The sequence below is a fragment of the Lipophrys pholis genome (assembly GCF_963383615.2).
Source record: "Lipophrys pholis genome assembly, chromosome: 6".
NCBI lineage: Eukaryota > Metazoa > Chordata > Actinopteri > Blenniiformes > Blenniidae > Lipophrys > Lipophrys pholis.
The window spans coordinates 28,302,140-28,322,840 of NC_137629.1; the positions used below are offsets into that span (position 1 = coordinate 28,302,140).

Here is a 20,701-nt window from a genome sequence, read left to right on the forward strand (position 1 = left end):
CTTTTTTTTAATGTAGTTGAGTACCTCATAAATTCATGCTGCTGTACAGACTTTTTAACTGTTCCAATAGAAAATATAAACACCTCAGGGAGAGGTTGGAGGACGTGTCACTCTTTAATGATAGTGGTATTCCTGGATGTCCTGTTGTCCTGGTGGTACCGGCAGTGACAACCCTGCACGAGGCTTTGGAAACGTCACTGCATGCAAAACGTGTCACCAACACAGAGAAAGTGTCTCACTGACGGGCAAACAGCTTCTTTTCACTGCAATCTAACAGGTGGATGCCATTCATGAGGTAAGGTTTGATTGATTTAAGAACATTTTTCCTCATTTGTTTCCTAAATGTAGATGTTAGAGTCCTGCTCAGATTAAATGCATTTGTGCAAACAAATTTTAAAAACAAGGCTTTACGCTGCACGACACAACAGGAGACCTCAACGGAATCAAGATGGAAATCGAGAATAAACAGACTGAGGAGGAGGATTCATCCACCAGGGAGTCAGAGCCAACACGCCAGCATGTGGTCGTCAATGAAGAACTAATAAGCAGCTGCAGCGCGAGATCCAGACCCAAACTGATGACTACAAAAAGTTACCCTCCTTACAATCAGTGCATTGGTGGACTTGGAGAGGATGGAGAGCAGGACTGTCAGCTTGATTCAGAGCCAAGCGATGCTTTCCAGCCCTATGCAAGGCACACAAAAGAAGAGAACCCTGAGGATATTAAAGGTACTGAAAGGAAAGAAGACATACGTTTGATTGCAAGATGTACAGGGAATGAAGTGAAGCCGAAATGGAGGTCAAGAAGGAGGGAGGAGGTGGGCGTGGACACCTCCGAGGAGAAGGATGAGGAGGCAGAGGAGCTTCCAGGAATGATGGAGGGCAACGCAACTCATCGCTGGTCCTCCCCACATCCGATCTTCTCCAAGCTTCTGCAGGCCTCCTCCTCCTCCTCCTGCTCCTCCATCAACCTCTCCTCAGCAGAGAGCGACGACGTCTTCAGTGAAGGAGAGGAAGCTGCTTCAAAGAGGAAAACATTCAGGAAGGTACAGCACCTTAAAAAATACATTTTCTAAGAGACAATTTGACAAGAGAAACTCAATATACTCCAAACTCAATATATAATATATTATACAATATATTATATTTTATTCACAGCAGCACTCATACATCATCAGTTTTCCATAGAAGAGATGTTAATTCATACTTCCTAACTGTTCACTGCGCCTGCTGGTTTGCATGAGGACTCGGATGAGGTCGGATTTGAATGTCGTTTGCATGTCTCCTCGCTGCTGCGGCTGCTTAATGCGTCTGAACAAAGGTGAACAAACAGGAAAATGGAACCAGGAAATGATCATTGTGAGTTTGTTTGTGTCAATGCATGCTTAGTTTGAATAGAAAAGAAAAAAAACGATTTACACAAAATAAACATGTACAGATACAAACATACAAGCTTCTGTGATTTGGGAGTTTTAAACTTGAAAAAACTTCTTCAAACTGATAATGTGTCGTGTTTTCAAAGGGGCTATAGCTTATTTGAAAGTTTTCCACTGGTCACGGCTGTGTTGTGCTGCAGCTCTTTGGTAAACAAAGTATGTAACTGTTGAGGAGGTTGTGGGAGTACACAACTATGCAAATACTGAGCTGTTAATGCACACAGAATACTGTTTCAGAGCTTTCCAGTGTTTAATACTGAGGGGATGATGGAAGTTAATTATGTTGTTTATGAGGTTCTGCAAAGAATGAAATTCCAAACTTTTAAATATATTCACATTTAATTGTTTTTTTGTTTGTTTTATGGTTTTGCGCGAATTTTAATGAAGAAGAACAAAATTCTGAACCATAAGATAAAAAGATCTGGATGACAGATTCTCATGTGCTCCAGTCTCAAGCTTGTCCAAGCCGCCTCCCTGTTACACTTATATAATTTAAGAAAATGAGCCATTGTCATATTTATAAGCGACAATAATGATTAACTTCAATAATCACCTGTGAGAAAAAGACAAAAGAAAGTCAGCAGTGAAAATAGGAACACAAAATTCACACTGGAATCCCTAAACTTGTTCTCAGCTTTAAGAATACACCAAATAAAGAGACTATGAATTTGTATTTGATCGATAGAGAGGTCTTTACACTTGCTCCTTTGCTTTCAGGCCTTTCATTTATGCTGACCTACATTTTTGGGGGTGAATTTGTATGGATTGCCTACAGTTGCTGGTTTGTCAAAAAGGAGCTCACCTCTTATTAAAAAATGCAAAAAAAACAAACATTGTGAGCACAGCAAGCCAGAAGACATAGATGACAGTAATCCATTGCTTGATCTCCCTTTGAAAAAAAAAAAAAAACATGAACATGACCTGGACTCTCCCTGTTTTACTGCAGTGCCGCTCTTGGAAAACTTTTCAGACCCTGATGCACTGGTCTGTAAGGCGGCAGCGATCCTGGGTTCAGCTGGCGGGACATCAAGGCATGTGTGTTGCTGTTCATCCACAACAGAACCATCCAGCCAGACCAGTACAATCTGATCCGAGTTTAAAAAACCAATATCAGACTGATTTCTGTTTCCTGTGAGCTGCGTGTCCTTTTGGGGGCCTACGACTGTCTGATCACTTTTAAACCAACCTGGCTTCTTCCTTCTTGCTGGTTTACCGGTGTGAGCAGGTTCCTTCCAGCTCAGCAAAGGAGGAGAGGTGTTGAAGCCGTACAGTGAAGTGGAGGCAAAGTGCCTGGAGAGCCTGATGAAAGACCCACTGAGCCCCTTTGTCCCGCAATACCGCGGCACGGCCACCAGGGGGGAGCACTGCTATATCCGCCTGGAGGACCTGCTGAGTGACCTGAGGAGGCCCCTCATCATGGACTGTAAGATGGGAGTCAGGTAGGGTTTCTTCTAACAGGCCACCAGTTTAATCCATGATTATTCAACATCGGTCCTAAAGAAATTGTCTGGATTTGATGGCATTAAACAATATATGAAAATAGATAGTTCTTCCAAACCAAGGGTGTTCGAAGTGTGGGAAGATGAGCACCCTTCATAGAGGTCTGTGATTATTTATTTCTTCTTCTCATATTTGAAAGTTTAAACAACAGTCAGTTTTACTTGCAGATGTACAGAAACAAGAAACAAAAAAGATCCTCAGCAATAGTTTGTCAAATATAAACTGATTGTTGGCGTTTAAAAAAAAATCTGCTTAGTCATTTCAGCAAAGTGGAATTGAAATACAAAAAAAAATTGTTTCAAATTTAAATTGTTTCAGTTGCTGATGCAGAAAGAGAATTCCATGATCATGTGTGTCTCCATTGTTTTGGAAAGATTTAGTTATGTCAACTTGCTTCTTGTCTCAACGTATGATGCAAGGCTTTACAGTGGAGGAGGAGATTATATTCTAAATTCAGTTTGCTTATATTTTACTTTCATTTGTGGTTTGATTCTCACATTTTACTTCACAGATTCAAACGGTGGTGTGTTTCTTTCATGCATTCATGATTGATTGTTCATTTGTATATATTAATTAGTTAAAAATGTCCTTCTTAGGACATACCAGGAAGAGGAAGTGGTCAAAGCACACAGTAAAGCCACCCTGAGGAGCGACTTGTACCAGAAAATGGTGAAACTCGACCCCTCAGCTCCATCAGCAGAGGAACATGCGAAGAGAGCGCTGACTAAGTGGCGCTACCTTCAGTGGAGGGACACGACCACTTCGACGACAACACTAGGCCTGAGAATAGAGGGCATTATGGTGGGAGCAGCCTGTGAACTTATCAGTCATAAACATCCTCACAGACGACCTCCCTGAATGTGCTGTGTGTCTCTGCGAGTCAGATGGAGGACGGCAGCATCCGGCGCGACTTCAGGAGAGTTCAGTCTTTGTCTCAGGTCACGGAAACGTTGCTCAACTTCACCGGGAGTCAACCCGAAACACTGGTCAGTTCTGTCTCGGGCAAACGCTTACGGGGAACATAAAGACACGTTCTGTAGAGATCACGTTCTGAAATTAAATGAAATCAAACAACTATTAACAATTAACACAAAACTACCATGACACAACTCCAGCGGATTGTCTTGGATTTTTAATTTGTTAATAACAATAAACTGCCCCTGGATGCACAAGTTCTTGTTTATAACACAACGACTGGAAACTGAATGGGAGAGTGAATTGTTTTCAACCATGTTTGGTCCTTTTCTCGTCCAAACTCCAAACTACACTTAATCTCTTGACAGTTTACTGCCTGAATCTTTCACACGGAACAATGTTTACGATGTATGTTCCTGTATGTTTGCAGAAAGCATACCGCTCCAGACTCCTAACCCTGAATAAGGCTTTAAAAAGTTCACCATTCTTTAGAACCCATGAGGTGAGTGGAGGCGCATTAGACAACCCTGCAATTCTGCCGTGAATATTAACCATCGCTTTTGGCTCAGATGCAGCAACGCCTACACACGTTCCTCTGCTGTTGTTTTTTTATGAGCAGGTGATTGGCAGCTCACTTCTCTTTGTCCACGACTGCGACAAAGCCAACGTATGGATGATCGATTTTGGAAAGACGACGCCGCTGCCTGACTCCAGGGAGCTTCAGCACAATGTCTCCTGGGTTGAGGGCAGTAAAGAGGATGGCTACCTCATCGGCCTGACCTCCCTCATCAGCTCTCTGACCCAGGCCCTCGGCACGGCGTCCTGCCGGCAGCGGGACGGCTGCAGAGCAGAGAAGCCGGTCACCTAAAGTATTCTGAGTATTCTTTGTGTTTGTGAAATGCAGAACGAGGAGGACAAAGCTGCTGTTGTTTCACTTCATTCTGTCAACGGAAGAAAAGAATAAACAGGGTCTCTTTACGAATCCGCTTAAACTCAGTCTGAGGTGAACATTCTCACTTTTCCTTAGAAAACAAATATTTAAAGCAAAGACGAGTTACATGCAAAGATATAGTGTGATTGAAGTGATGATGCAGCAGTGTTCATTGTCGCCTCAAAAGACGACCTTTGAATCTGAGTGGAGGCCTTCCAGGGTGGAGTTTGCATGTTAGGCCTGCGCCTGCATGGATCACTGAAACTACACCAAGGCATAAAGTCAGCTGACAGTGTATTATATCCACTCATACTGTAATTTGAGATATAAAAAACGAGACAGATGGGAAAAGCTCACTTTTGATAAAAAAAAAAGAAACTTTTTGTTGTTTGATTGTATGTTATATAGTTATTTTTGTTGTGCTTCAGTCTTTTGACATCTTAACTAAAAAGTTCAACAATGACTTAAGAGTAACTTTTGAAGTTAAATCAGCCCCATCTTCCGTAGAAAGTTAATTCTTTTTGATCTTCTTTTCTCCTGTTGGTCATATAATGATCGATTAGACGCGGCAAATCAAATCTGTTATGAGAGGAGATTGACACCGTTCCCCTCTGTGTGAAAGATGATGAGCTTCATGACATGCAGTCTGTACTGGACAAGAGCCACTCATTGCAGTGAAGCTGTTTCCTCACAAATTCAGCTGTCATCACTGTTTCTGATCTGAATTGAACTTGTGTAAGTATTTCGCGATAGGAAACTGGACTTGAAACACTTTTCTTCGGAGTCCTCTCGTTAAAGCATCCAAACAGTCTGTCCTGAATAAACCTCTTGTGATATGAGTGCTGTGCTTATTTTAAATTCTTTTTACTAGAATTATTACTGTATGATCTCTTTAATATCAGAGACAATCAATATCATTGTCCAGAAAAATAATTCAAATTTAAATCACTCTCAGAATATTGTTCTAATTTTGACATCATTAGGTACACGCAGAGAAACACGAATACATTCACACCGAGAGTTTAAACTAACAAGCATGTCCTTAGATTGAGAATGGCTACCACAGAGAACACGCAAACTCCGGGTACAAAGGCTCAGCCTGGAAGTGAATGTTGACGTTGCTGTAATGAGGAGTGAACATGAAAACTGCCGGAAATTGATTTTGTAATTGTTTGTTAATCTCTGGTGGGAGCTGGAATATTTAAAAACACAAGGCACAGATGAAAGAAAGTATAATTTGGGGTCCAGAAAGAAAAGTGGTGAGGAAACTGAACAACAGGAAATACATTGGACAAGGTGACCGGTCCATCCAGGAGTAAACACAGAGAGACAACCACAAACACATTGACACCTGAGGACAATTATGGGACAACACTTTACTTTTATACTTTTATGCATGTCTTTAGACTGTGGGAGGAGAGAGAATCTGCAAAACACACAGAAATATTAAAAAAAAAAACTGCAAACTCCACACAGAAAGGACTCCCCCCCCCCAAACGTTATGTTTTTAGCCATGTGTATTTATTTATTTATTGGTTCGTATGGATGTATTTTACCAACTTTTCACAAAAACTATTCACCCAAATCGCATGCCCTTTTCAGGGATGATTTGTCATCATTCAATAAACAAGCAATTCAATTTTTGGATCTATCTGGGTAACCGTTTCTTCTGTGGAGAGTGAGCAAATCACTAAACCACAGTTACTTCATATTTTGGTCCACTAATCTAGTTTACTTTAAAGCAGGAACATTTTTGCAGTGATGTGTGAGTGCAAACCATCACATGGCACATGGCCCACATTTGTGGCACAGTAATCACCATTTAGATTAAAGCAAATGTGACAATTGCTGTGATTTATTTGAAATATAAAAAATATACTTACTGTATATGCAGATTTAGTCAAGAACTGGGGTTTTTTTTCCGAGCCATTGGTTCCCTGAATGTCACTTTTATACAATATGTCAAGCTGCTAAATGAACTGTGCTGCAAGTGTGTGTGTGATGACATGTATTATGTTACATTTTTGTAATAATTTATTTTTAAATGCACACAGTAGTTTACAGTTTCTTGTTTTTATCAAATGGACTCCACATGCATAGCACTTTTACACTGCTTGAGCTGCCATACGAGCGGCTCAGTCCAGCCACTGGGAGCAATCTGGGGTTCAGTGTCTTGCTCAAGGACACTTCAAGAGAAAATCGAACCTGCATCCTTCCAAATGAGAAACAACCCACTAAAGAAAGAAAGAAAGAAAGAAAGAAAGAAAGAAAGAAAGAAAGAAAGAAAGAAAGAAAGAAAGCGTTTTAGTGACGTCATTAATTAATCCTCCAGCAGGCGTCGCTGTGGGCACCATTGAGTTTGGTTAACCGCACGACCCAGATCTCCCGCTGCTCAGATTACTTCTCGTCTAGTGAGTCTTTTCTCATACTTTTATCTAAATATTTAATGAATGTGGAAAAATATATATATACGTTTGTTTATTTGTTAGGCTGTTTGTCTCCGGGATTTAGTTCTGCTGCGTGCACCGCCGAGCTAACGCTAGCTGAACTAGCAGGCTAAAGCTAATTTAAACTTTCACCAAACGCATTTCTTTTTTTTAATGTTTAACTTCACTTCTTCCCGTATATGTCACATATTAATATGTGCTTGTATGTTGTTGTTGGGGTTTTTTGACAGTGTCCCAGGATGGACCGCAGGCCTTTCTCCCAGAGAGGTTACGCCAACCTGTCGGTGAAGGCACGTGTGGCCCACGATGGTGAGTTTGAACTTTTAAAAATTTCACATTTCCTGTTCCACCACTGTTGGCTGAGTTAGCTCTGTCATCACTACAATAGACTCAATAGGTATAAAACGTATTGAGTCCATTGATATCTGCTTCACTATTAAGTGCATTGTAACTTTGGGGGTGTCAAACATAAGGTTTGTGGGTCGAAACCCTCAAGAGGCTCCAATCTGGTCCAGGAAAGGACCAAGCTAATTTTTAAAATGCCAACGAAAACATTGACTTTTTAACAGTTTTCTTACAGTGCCTATGACACCAAAACGTTTTTGAAAAAAAGCAATACGAAATAAAAGTATTTTTTATCATAAAACGTTTTTGTCATACTGCCAACATCCGTGAGTAAAGAAATTCGAAAAAGTGTAAATTCCAGGGGGAATCCAATGAAGCAAAAACATCTTTGACTGTTATACACCTTTGACTGTTATTTTTTTAAGGAAAAAATTATTAAATTAACATGCAATAGGGTGTCATGGGCACTTTGAGAACAGCAGACATAACACGATACAGATATTTTACTGTATTTTCCAGCAGAAAGTATCATTGTGTGAATGCAGTCATACATTTAGTGATCCAAATCTTTATTTTTTCTATTATTCTGACTTTTTTGCCTCAACACTATTTTCTGGTATTGCAGAGAGGCTTGCACAAGTCATTTACCCCTGCACTGTCTTACTGTGAAGACCACAACCCCTTCTGAAGGAACACTACTGCTCAGCCTTTGTTCGTCATATCCAGTGTATGGGTGTGTTTACATGAGCAGTCAGTTCCCCAATATGAAAATCATTTATGTAAAAAGGCAGATCGCTACCCTGCCTTTGGACGTAACCGTGCTGTGCTTCCAACACAAACAACGGATATGCTACCATGTCATGAGATCTATCTTGTTGGGAGAGTATGGAGACTACTATTGAATAATTGTTCAAGTTTCTTTAATGGTGTTTTACGATCTTGATTTTTGTTTTGCCAGCCAAAACATATTGTAGTGATCACGGAGCTGATCGCTGCAATGCATTATTGGGAATTGGGTTGGCAGTGTTTCAAATGTTTTATTCGGGGTTATATTAGGTTTGTTAGTGTTGGTAATTATTGTGTTGTGTTTTTGTTGCTTAGTTCGTGTAGTTCGTTCATCTAGCTTAGATTAGTTTAAAATTTGGAAATTGGCAAACAGGAATGAAGAGGTTTTTGTGTGTCCTGCCGTGGTCTTCCTGTTTACTGTGTCAAAAGAAAAGCCTGTGCTGATTGGAGTTTGTATCAAGGGTAAAGTTCTTCTCATTTGTGAATCCTCTGCACTGCCTGCCACAATATATAATTGTCATTGGTGTTGACATTGGTGGTCTGGTTAAGCAATGCCCTGCCTACCCAACCCTGGTGCTCAGAGCATGTCACTTGTATGTCTGTATTTGTTTTATTTTATTTTTTATTTAATTTCTAATGTATTTGTTTATTTATTTATATTTTATTTTTTATTTTTTGGTATGTGTCGTTTATCCCGATCGATCACGGATGTGTTTCATTTGAAACGGCCCCCGTGTTGTTTCCGATCCGGAAGTTGAACTCGGTAATTGCCTTCATCTTTTCCGTGCGCACTCCAGGAGGGGCTAAGTTAGCGGCTAAGCGCTAAGCTAACGGCTAGTTAAAGAGCCGTGTGGTCGCGTCGGGCTCGGCTTTGTTAGTTTCTTTTCAACTATTCACCGCCCTGGGATGTTTATTCTCACCCCTCTGTGCTGTGACTTCGTTCCGTGAAAAGAAGTTGGCCCTCACCCGCACAGTCGGTGTCGATGAGCTGTGTTTTTCTCCGTTCAAATCTACCCGTTTTGCAGAAACATGGCGGACGGCGGGCATTACTACAATGGTAAGAGACCACGTTCAGTTCAGCTCTGTAACCTCACATTTCCTTTCCTTAGAGCAAGGCGACTTAACTGTGAGAAGAGAGGTCAGCAGCACTGGTCTCATGACTCAAAGAGGTAACATTGTGTCCAGAACTCCGCGATCTCATTATGTCACCTAATGTGCTCCACGCTTGACAGTCACAATAGAAAATGGCTGTTTGGTGATCAGATGCTCAGTTTAGTAACGAGTAGAAACAAAAGGCTGAGGCCAATGAGAGAAAATCTGTTTTAGTGTTTAATCTTGGGCTTTATTGGAAGTATCACCATTTCCGTTATGTTGGGGGAAATTATGTATTTAACAACCCTTCTAATTTTTTCCTCCACTTGTAGATTACCTTAGTGCTAAGATTTTATTTAAAATCCCACGAGTGCTCAATATTCATGTTAGGACAGCCCAATGTTGTAATTTATGATTGTGACTACAAGCTTAGAAATTCAGAACCATACTTCCACGTCAGGGAACGTGGAGAAAGTTTAACTAAACCACAGAAAGGCTTATCCTTTGTGAAATCCTTGTTTTATGTGCCTCAATTTCCATTCACTAAATCTATTGATTCCCTCTTTTAAGAAGTCAGAGTCCAACTTATACGATTCTTTTTTTAAATAATAATGGAAGTTTATAAATTGCTGCCAAATAACTGCTGAAACCTTGCAAACAGGAAAGGTAATTGTCAATGAAGAATATGATTCAGTTGAAATTTTTAATTAAGATACAGAAATGCAAAACCGTAGTACATTAATCCAAATAATTGGTCAAACCAATAGTATGTATATGAAAGTGTACGGCTTCATTATCCCTCAGCTTATCCTTTGCAAATCAAAGCAGCTAACTTGAATTAATTAGAAATCTGTTTTTTGTGTTGAGGATAAATGCAATGTATTTTTTTATTTTTCATATTCGTCATGGTGATATATTTAAATTCACACGCTACTCCCTTTCACAGAGCATGATGACAGAACTGCTCCGCATTTTCGCAACCGTAAAGGCAGAGGCCCCAGGTATGACAGGGCCCGCAGAGACCGTCCGCGGGGGGGCCACTCGGGGGGATTCGGTGGTCCCGGACCACGCTCGAGGCTTGATGATACAGATGGAGATGTGACAATGAGTGACAGCTCTCAAGACAACTCCCAGCAGAGATAGTAAGTGATTCCCTTGTGATTTCAATTCAATACTCTACTTCCTGGTAAGAGATGAAAAGCCTTCTTTAAAATATGTATGAAAGTATTAAATGAGAATCTGGTTTAACGTCTTGGCAGCTGGTGGTGCAAGAGGTGCAGCTGTTGGTTTTAACAGAAGAAAGGAGAATGTCACTGACTGTTCAGTCATTCTTCTTGTAAAATAAAGTCCCTCATCTCTAATGAAAGTGTGAAACGAACTGGGTTAGGTTTCTCATTTGTCAAAATGCAGTTATTGTTCTTTAGGTTTCTTATAGAAATGGTGCATTTGAATTACTCTAATTGTATTAGATTTTAAAGGAATTAAGACTATTTCTTAGAAATAACTGTATTCATCAAAAACAATCTCCATTGAATTTGTCATTTGATACTTTGTACAAAGAGTTTTTGGGGTTTTTTGAGTGTCGTTCATACTCTTCAGCTAAATGTTGTGTAATGACATGACGTGGGCAATGTGTGTTATTGGAACTGTTCCCAGTTTCAAGAAAAGGACGAGGAAACTGGAGATAGACATCTGATGTCTGACGACATGTTCAGAGAAACTTTTCACTTTGTGACAAAGTCTTTGAATACAGCCTCACTTTAAAAAAGATCCTGATATTTAGTATTTTGCCTCTGGTTTCTTTGAGTCCAGGATGTACTTCATAACTGACAACCAGCCATGTCACCATGGTTACTGTTCAAAGAAAACTGTCTTTTGTCTCTAAATAGGTCACCTAATGATTAAAGCCCTGAGGTATCTTCAGCCTTAAGGCCTCACTTTATTGCAGTTTAAACATCTACACAACTGCTATTGTTTTAGTTGTCCATAAATAATTTTTATACTTCCAAAAACATTGATTATCCTTCTTGTATGTAAACAGTTGCTGTCGTTTGTGATTTGACTAACAACAATTTCATCTTGTTTTAACATTTGTGTTTGTGTCATCGCTCTGCCCCATGATAACAAGACTCACTAGAATTCCTTTACACCTCACCATCTCTTACAAGTTTCGTCGCAGGTTATGGCAAACATTTTTTGCTTCACTTTTTGATTCAAGATTTTAAAAGGGGGAACCTTTCTACCGAAGCTTGAAGTCTATTTGAGGAAAACCATAAGTTGCTCACCTTGCATGTCAAGCGCTCTAAAGCAGCTGAAACTGTGAAAACCGGTTCTACACTTCATTTGTTGTCTTCGCTTATAGGTTTTAAGGTGAATTATCATTTTCTTCTGTAGCAACCCATATGTAAGACCAGCACGCAAAGGTGATGGCCGCTTTGACCGAGGCAGACGAGGCAAGGGGGGAGGAGGTGGAGGTGGCAGAGGCGGAGGAGGAGGAGGAGGCGGCGGAGGAGGCGGCAACCACCGAGGTGGAGGAGGAAAACCCAGATCGGGCTGGTACAAAGTCACGGTGTGTATTACCACTTGATTGACCTCTATCAATTTGGCTTATAACTCGTTGAACAAAATCTCATCTGGCTCTCATCTCTCTTTTCAGATCCCACACGGCAAGAAGTATGATAAGAGGTGGCTACTGACAGCTCTGCAGAACATCTGTTCAGTTTCCTACACACCTGTACAAGTAAGTTTTGAGCTCCATCCTATCAATACATTGTTCATCTTTTGATCGATCCAAATTTTTGCTTTTTACAACTTTGTTAGTCTGCTGGTGAAGTAGACATTTCTAATCCTTTATCCAAACATTTGTTACCTGAGAAGTTTAACACAATGCTAACTCTTTCTTCCAGTATCACGTTGATCACAACAGGGTCCATTTTTACGTCGATGATTCCTCGACTGCCAGTGCTTTGCACAAATGTTCGCACAAAATCACAGACTCTGACGGTTATAAGGTTAGTTTGAATATAAGTGCAACAAATTTCTCTTTTCAATATGATTATATGATGGGTTTTTTGGTACATTAATGCATCACAAAATCCTGAAGCCGTAGTTTGGCCATTAGTTTCTCTATATTTAAGTCACTGCTATGAATCCCTTTTTATTAAAATGACTGAGCTGTATCATGAATGCCTGATCTGGCCTTGTTTGGTTCTTCAAGGTGGAAGTGCACGTAAACCCCAGTGCTCCACCCTCATTTCTGCGGTCGGACCTGAAGCCTGAAGACATGGAGCATCTGAAGGTGAGTTTGTATAGTTTGTAAGTATGGAAATATTCGACTGTGACCAGGAAAAACTATCAGATCCCACAAAGACGTTTCGACTTTCAGCTAACAGATTTCATTTGGTGTGTCTGTTGATGAAGATAACGAAAAGTAAATTTAAAAACGATAAATGATGACAAAGTAAATACAGTAACATACACATACATGAGGTTAAGAAGTTCAGTCAGTCATTCAATACAATCCTCTGCAGTCCAGGTCTTTTCTTTCTGAGATGCAGCTTGTTTCTAAATCTGTAACAAGAAGTAATACTTGCAGAAAAAAACAAAACATCTCAAATTGCATTGTTTACCTGGTCAATAGTAACCGGTATTTGAGTCTGTTCCCTCTTGTGGCAACAATATATCTGCAGCCTGAGAGAAACATGTTTGGTTAAGGAGTTTTTCATTTCCACAGTCACTGCTCATGTGGAATTGTTGGCTTTTTTCTGTTAAGCTTTGAAATGACTGTGTTGTATTTGGCGCCATATAAATAAAGTTGAATTAAATGAAAATAGAAAAGGGAATTTTAAAATGAAGTTCGGGGGGGGGGGGGTTATTAGTGCAGTTTGGACTTGTTGGATTCATTTTGTTTGATCTTTCACAGCAATGCATGGCGAAACGTTTCGATGGCTCCCAGCAGGCTCTGGATTTGAACAACGTGCGAACAGACCCGGGTAATCAAACATTTAAATTTTCACCTGTAAAATGTCTCTGACTATTGGGTGCAAACAAATATCTGATGTTTGACTTAGAAACTTGTATGATATTTTTAAATGAGTATTCATTTAATACTCAAAAGAGTTCATCTGTGATGTACTAATTTCTCTTCTGAAAATGACTATTTATTCAATTTAACTTGTGTGTGTTGTGACAGACCTCGTGTCGCAGAATATTGAGGTGATCTTGAACAGAAAGACGAGCATGGAGGCCGTTATCAAGATCATCGAAGAGAACATTCCTGAGGTAACAATACATTGATTACTGGCTGTTTTTTGGAAGAAGTACTGATAACACTATTTGACTTGCGGTGCTCATAAAGTAAAGGATTAAATTGAGAATTCTCATTAGTTTACTTTCATATTTGCAGCTGACGTCCTTGAATTTGAGCAACAACCGCATTCACAAACTGGATGACCTCACTGATTTAGTAACCAAAGTGCCTAATCTGAAGACCCTTAACCTTTCCCACAATGAGGTGAGACTGGTCGCTCGCTGGATTTTGATCAATACTGGATGTGTAACGTTCACGCCAACTCAATTACTTGTGTCCGGTTTGCAGCTGAAGTCGGAACGGGAGCTGGACAAAATCAAAGGCCTGAAGCTGGTGGAGCTGTGGCTCAACAGGAACCCTCTCTGTGACTTTTTCAAGGACCAGCCCTCATACATCAGGTCAGTCCGCGACTCTGGGGGGTGAGAGGAGACCTTTGTGTCATTGGAAGGATCTAGCTGAGTGACTGTTGGAGTGACTGCAGGGGGTGTCCAAAAGTCCTCCCTTTGTTTCAAGAGCAGGGCCGTCAGCAATGCAAAGTAAAGGCGTGCTGAAGTTTGGCTGCGGCTGCAATTCTGCAGCAAAGAAAAAACCCATTAAGTTGGTGTTTAAATTTTGAGTTACAGCCAGAGAGATGTTGTTGATAACCAAAAACCAACATTTTATGTTTGTCTCTGAATTTATAGACAACATAATGTAACGGGGAACATTTATAAATCAGTACAGGAATATCAAGGTGAACAAGAGATGTTTGTTTGACATTGTTTTAATGGAGCGATATCAAAGTGCTGTTAATGCGTTTTGAGAGCGGTTTGTCTTAGCACTGCTCTACACACAACTTTCACAAGCTCGTACTTTAATGTGGTGGACAGGAAACATGTTTAGTGCTTGGTCTGAAAATGTCATTATTCAAACATCTGTGAGCATCAGGCTTTTGTTTTAAATGGAACGGTGATATTTGTATAATATATTTGACTAATTTTGTTTTCAAGAATTGCACTGGTACGGACTACCAAATAACAAACCATTTTTGTTTGACCTCTTTGAACACGTTGGCAGCAGTTTGCTGCAGAAGAGCATTAAAGCAGCCTCTATGTCTGTAAGCTGACTTTACAGTGTCAAAATACATTTCTTCCGCAGTTGCTGATGAGCTTTTGGACCAAACGGATATGAATTTTACTCAGCTTTCATTTGTGTGCTTTTGGAGTTGATTTTTTTCCAACATGTTTTTTTGTTTATGTGTTGAGGATTTTCTCAGCAGGATGACGCAGTACTCTTGACTTGTATGAACAACATACATCAAAACGCAGCATAACATCATTTGACTGCATCTCACAATATTGCTTTTGCCTGCCCCTACCAGTTTTAGATGATAAACTACAACAATAATGAACAAATATTTACTACAAATCTTAAATATCAGTACATCTGTGCATGTACCAGTGCACCTTTTAACTTTTACAAGTACCTGCATACAGGCTATATGGTGCACATGCATCGATGAGCGTCTGGACAATAAATGACAAGGGAAAAGACTTTCCCTTTTGGTTTTTCATGCTTGCCAATTGATGATTAACTCTTCCTTCTCTTGCACAGAACTAAACATTTTTTTCCAACGCAGTCTGCTGGGAGGACTTTTAACCATGCAGTTCCATGTTTTGCTTTCAGCTTTGGTTTAACCCTTCACAGGCTAAACCTTCTCTCTGCCAGGCATTCAGCATCTCTGTGGGTTTCCTTCTCAAGCTTTGGTCTTGTTTTTCGTGGTTCTCAGTGAAGCTGTACCAAGCACTCCCCTGCTGACATCCTGAGTAGTTATCCCCTAACCTACTTAAGAGTAAATCAGCACACTGCGGACACTATAACAACGAGTACCTTCTGAAACTCTAATGGTTAGCAGATCACACCTGATTAAAGAGAAAAGAAAAGAAAAAAACGAAAATCCTTGAAAAGCTTTGAAAATGAGGAATCCAGAAACAATCTTTTGAGCAGTACTGTAAAACAGTGTAGGCTCTGTTCGAAGAGGACAGTCCAAGTGCCTCTTGACAAACCTTTGGATGACTACACCGAAAACAACAGCCAATGAACCCCCTTAGCCTCATAGCACCATCGCCCACTCGGCCACCTGTACCAGGCGAGTATGGAAGGCTGGTTAGCCCATGACGGGTAAGATCCCACCTCAAATCCCCGGGACAACCTAAGGCAGGCACAGTCACAATTACTCGCCGTCAGTCCCTGTAAGCTCAGACTCACCAAGAGCGCCACGAGAAGAAACTGAGAGGACGGGACTAAGCATGTGAAGCCGCTGGGCTCAGGCGAAGGGGGATACGCGTCATTATTGATGACCAGTGACAAGCTAAAGAGAGAGCAGTCGGTCTCTTCCACTTACGTCTCACCTCTTTGGCCTAAAACGGGCCTCTGCTTTTCAGTGAAAAAGTGGAGAGTTTGGCAAATACCTTAACTAACCTTTGATGGATTAATGTCCAGAACTGGAACCTGAAGGTTCTGTTTTGCTTGAGGAATGTCCAACGAAAAACATAAGAAAACACTTCTTCTATTTTCTGATGGCCGTGATCAGTACAAAGACGCTCAAATCCTGTGAAGAGGAAAAAACAAAACAAAAGAAGAACATTAGTCTAATGATCTCCTCATCCCTCTGTAAGCAGAGGATAGCTGTCAAAAATTTTAGCAGACAATGACAAACCTTCTGCAACCCCAGTCTAGTAAAAGCTGGGGCGGCGAATCACAATGAGATGCTGTGCTGATAACAATTGGTGTAATTCAAACAAAGGGACCTGGGACAAGCAGCGGGACTGCTGGGTCCAGCTCACAACGAGGCCAGCCTGCCTTTTTGTTCTGCTCTGTCCTCAGGTTGTCCTTCTTTGCTGAAAATCAGGGGCACAGACAGCAACAGACTTGGAACGATGAATACTGACTGACCTCTCTTCTCCATGTCTTTCTCTGAATTTCACTCAATATGGTTGTTGTTTTTTTTACCCAGACCGTAAGTTGTTTTTGGTTGAAGTTGACTCATCTTTCCCCTACATCTTGGCTACATTTTGGGGTGTGAGTTAATACCAGACTGGCGGTAACCACCTCTCTCCCAGTGATGCGTCAAAGCTCCTTTTTTTTTTTTTTTTTTTTTTTTTTTAACAAATTCAAAAGGGATGTTTTTGCTGGTTTCCAACACAACCTGCAGGATGCTGCATGTTTGTGTGTGTGTGCACATAGAAAGGTGTGCGTGTGTTGCTTCTCCATGTCAGATCTGTGTATGTGACCATATTTGGGGGAGAGGGTGAGTATACCTGCTGGTAAGTACACTCTGGGGGTGGGAGGATTGAAATGACTCAACACGAAAGTGGAGGCAAGATACGAGCATGTATGGTAATGCACTCGTGGATTCACTTGTGAAAAGAGCAGACATTTCTTTTTCGTTTCTGATTGTAATTTCTCAAATGTGGAAAATGTCGCGGCTTAAAGTTACAACAGCAAAACACAAAATGGCTTGAAGTGGAGGAGAAAGTGATTGATTGTGATTAGTATCCGCAGTAATGAGTATTCATTTTCAGTGACCGTTCTTTATCTCTGATGATCACATTGGTGCTTTTGTTTTTTTGTTGTTGTTCATGTTCCTGTCTCAGTGCCGTGCGCCAGAGATTTCCCCGGCTTCTCAAACTGGTAAGTCAAGGATTTCTTCTTAGGACACCACATGGTCTTTCAGTCATCTGCTTTCATTACATAAAACACCTGACATAACAATAAAACTTTTCTATATCTTGTTTTTTTTTAAATGTACCTGTGATTAAGAAACTCGATATGAAGAAATGTCTGTTAAACAAAGTGTACACAGTGAAACACAAATCTCTGTTTGTTTTTCAGGATGGTAATGACCTCCCTCCACCCATCGGCTTTGACGTAGAAACGCCCACCACCATCCCCAAGTGCAAGGTCAGTTGATTAATGTTTGGAAAAGCTCTTTCTAAGTGAAATCCATCTGCCATTTTTAATGTAGTTGTCGTAGTGTTTGTACTTTAGAACTGATGCGCTGTTTCCTTGAGCGTTTTTACTCGGTGTGTTCTTTCCACTCCTCCTGAGCTTTTTATGCAACGCTTTAGGCTGTGTTGACTTCTTCCTGGTTAGAGGAAGACAATTTTATTTATTTATTTCTAACACCTGACAAATCTTTCCACTGTGAACTTCCAGGACAGCTACTTCGGCACCGATGAAATCAAAGTTCACATCCTGCGGTTCCTGCAACAGTAAGTTTCTGCTTCTTTTATGTAGAAAATAGTTTTTTTTGTGTGTGTTTGCATCAATTTCAATGCACTTTAAAGTCTAGGAAACCATTACACACTAAATAGGAATGATAGGAGTGAACACCAGTTACTCACAACTTTGTGATGTGTGTGTCACAGGTACTACAGTATTTATGATTCGGGTGACCGACAGCCTCTCCTGGATGCCTACCACGATGGAGCATCGTTGTCCCTCACTACGCCGTACTCCACCCAGAATCCGTCCAGGTGAGAACAAAAACCAATTAAAAGGAATTGGGGAAAAGATTTTTTTTTAGATTTTCCAATATAGTATAGATTGTTATGTGTCCTCCATCGCTGGCAGCCTTTGTCTCATAGTGAGTGTATCCGTCTCTATTCCTCTGGTGTTTAGGAGCAGTCTGGGAGAATATCACAAAGACAGTCGAAACCTGAAGAGGATGAAAGACTCCAGTGAGTTTGCCTTCATCATGTCTTTTGTTCATGTTCAGTCATTTTGTGTGAGAAGATATCTGACGTTTCCCTCTCTGAACCGCGCCTGCCTTTAGCGTTGCGCCACCGGCTGTTGAAGCACACACGGCTGAACGTGGTGGCCTTCCTCAACGAGCTGCCAAAAACGCAACACGACATCGCTTCTTTCACCGTGGACGTGAACACCTACACGGTGAGTCCACAGTTCATTCTGCAGAGCGGCACATGTCCCTGTCACTCTTTTATGTCTTTGTTCTTACTCTGCTTCCATCTTTTCTACCGACAGAACACGTTACTGTCTTTCACTGTGAGTGGAATCTTCAAAGAAGGTGTGTCATTTTAACCTATTTATCAGGTGTCATTTTCATTCTCTCCCTCTGGGGCTGTTTCTTGATAATTATTGCTCATGTCTGTATTTCAGTTGCCGTTGATGGTAAATCTCGGGAATCCACAATGGCCTTCTCTCGGGTGTTCGTCACAGTCCCAGCAGGGAATTCTGGGTAAGTACAGAGCTCCCAGCTGCATTTTCCTCCTGTTGTCGTCCATCAATTTAACTGTGGTCAAGGACAAACTCATTTTGTCTGTATCAGCTTTGAACAGGAAGCTCTTTGCTGTGAAAATACAGTGATGCGACTTCTAATTTATTTGTTTTTCTTCATCAAACCAATGCAGGAGGGGTTCAGTCTCTGAAATACAGAGAAAGAAGCTTTGGGGCTTCATAGAATGTCTGCAGTTGGATGGAGAAATAAATTTGACTCAAGTAAATTTAAGCAAAACATCTCTGTAAAATGCACATAATACACATTTAACATCAGCTTACACTGATGGCAACGATCAACTATTCACTCAAAGACTCGGGCCAAAATTTCTTTAATTTGATTCCAAAAAGAAACATATTTGTTATTATTTTAGCTTGTGTGACTCAAAATATAATTCATAGTTGTATATTTGCTATAGTGTGTTGTTCATGTTTTGAACTGCAGTGAAAAGACATTTTATCTGCTTGACTTTACCATAAGTCACTGCTCAGTAACTCCAGCAGATAAATGAGGTGTGATGGTGCTTCATACTTCTTTGCTCACTAAAAGGTTTTGGCTCACCACCTGCAGGAAGGTTCTTAATAGGTGCATTGTGATCTGGGTGACGGTGCTCAGACTGTCACGACCCGGAAACGGATAAGCGGAAGAAAATGAATGAATGAAAGAAAAAAGAATGAATCTCACATCGTGAACTTTGCTTTTGACTGTTTTACTAAATATTAATTTTGCCCTAATCCAAGTAACCGTGACAAAGCAGGACATTGTGTCACAACAATGAGGCAGTTTGTGGGATTTGAAAACTTCTACCAGACAAGCGGATAAAAAAAACCTTCAAATCCACCTCATTGTTATTCTTCTGTGTTCCTCCTGACAGTTTGTGCATCGTCAATGACCAGATTTTCATCCGAATGGCCACGACTGAGGAGATCCGTCGAGCGTTTGTGGCTCCTGCCCCGACTCCCTCTTCCAGTCCCGTCCCCACCCTCACTGCCCCGCAGCAGGAGATGCTCACGGCCTTCTCAGTGAAGTCGGGCATGAATCTGGAGTGGTCCCAGAAGTAGGTCTCGTTTTTTGCCCACTTGGCCTCGATGAGGCAAGATAAGTTCTGAATATCTCACTACTCGTTTCCTCTCGCAGGTGTCTGCAGGACAACGAATGGGACTACAACAGGGCAGCACAGATCTTCACTCATTTACAGGTGACATTAATATCTCTATTGTTTTCCTCTTTAATTTTTGTGTAAAAACATTGTTGTAGTGCCAAAACTCTGAAACACATTGTCGTTTCTTTACAGACCGAGGGCAAGATCCCGGATGAAGCGTTCATAAAGTGAAGACTTCAGTGACGCATCTGTGAAATAAAACTGGCAGTTGTATTTATAATTTAGTTTTTTCATTCATTCTTGGCCTTTTTTTGCGTAATTCAAGAGTTTTCAACAAGTTACATTAACTGTTTTATAAGCTATATGTGAGCCGTTCGACCTGAGTACGTGATGATACGCGCTTTAGTTTCCACTGTAGCCTCAGTTTTTGTTCATCTGTAAAGAAATCACTACAGCTTTCATAGGAATAATGGCACGCAGATAGTGATTTACTTATGTCCACCTGGATTTGTTGCTTTGTATTACAATAAAAATATTTTTTATCAGATAGCTGACTCTGTG

General features: G+C 40.7%; 2 protein-coding genes across 3 annotated transcripts; both read left to right on the forward strand.

Annotated features, from left to right (window-relative positions):
- Nucleotides 1–3,418: 3,418 nt before the first annotated feature.
- Nucleotides 3,419–5,619, forward strand: LOC308110658 (inositol-trisphosphate 3-kinase A-like). Its single transcript, XM_080465088.1, has 4 exons — nucleotides 3,419–3,736; nucleotides 3,820–3,921; nucleotides 4,281–4,352; nucleotides 4,470–5,619. The coding sequence occupies exons 1-4, from the start codon at nucleotides 3,602–3,604 to the stop codon at nucleotides 4,716–4,718; spliced, it is 558 nt and encodes a 185-aa protein (XP_080321214.1). The 5' UTR covers nucleotides 3,419–3,601; the 3' UTR covers nucleotides 4,719–5,619.
- A 3,505-nt stretch (nucleotides 5,620–9,124) lies between these two features.
- nxf1a (nuclear RNA export factor 1a) lies at nucleotides 9,125–20,701 on the forward strand. 2 transcript variants are annotated; one of them, XM_080465744.1, is made up of 21 exons: nucleotides 9,125–9,416; nucleotides 10,398–10,593; nucleotides 11,846–12,020; nucleotides 12,108–12,191; nucleotides 12,358–12,462; nucleotides 12,669–12,749; nucleotides 13,374–13,443; nucleotides 13,644–13,732; nucleotides 13,857–13,964; nucleotides 14,049–14,158; nucleotides 17,396–17,432; nucleotides 17,634–17,702; nucleotides 17,958–18,013; nucleotides 18,170–18,277; nucleotides 18,423–18,481; nucleotides 18,577–18,692; nucleotides 18,786–18,828; nucleotides 18,921–18,999; nucleotides 19,913–20,095; nucleotides 20,176–20,236; nucleotides 20,333–20,701. In XM_080465744.1, the coding sequence occupies exons 1-21, from the start codon at nucleotides 9,389–9,391 to the stop codon at nucleotides 20,369–20,371; spliced, it is 1,896 nt and encodes a 631-aa protein (XP_080321870.1). In that variant the 5' UTR covers nucleotides 9,125–9,388; the 3' UTR covers nucleotides 20,372–20,701. The 2 variants fall into 2 exon arrangements, with proteins under 2 accessions (XP_080321870.1, XP_080321871.1); XM_080465745.1 differs by having other exon boundaries at nucleotides 9,135–9,528.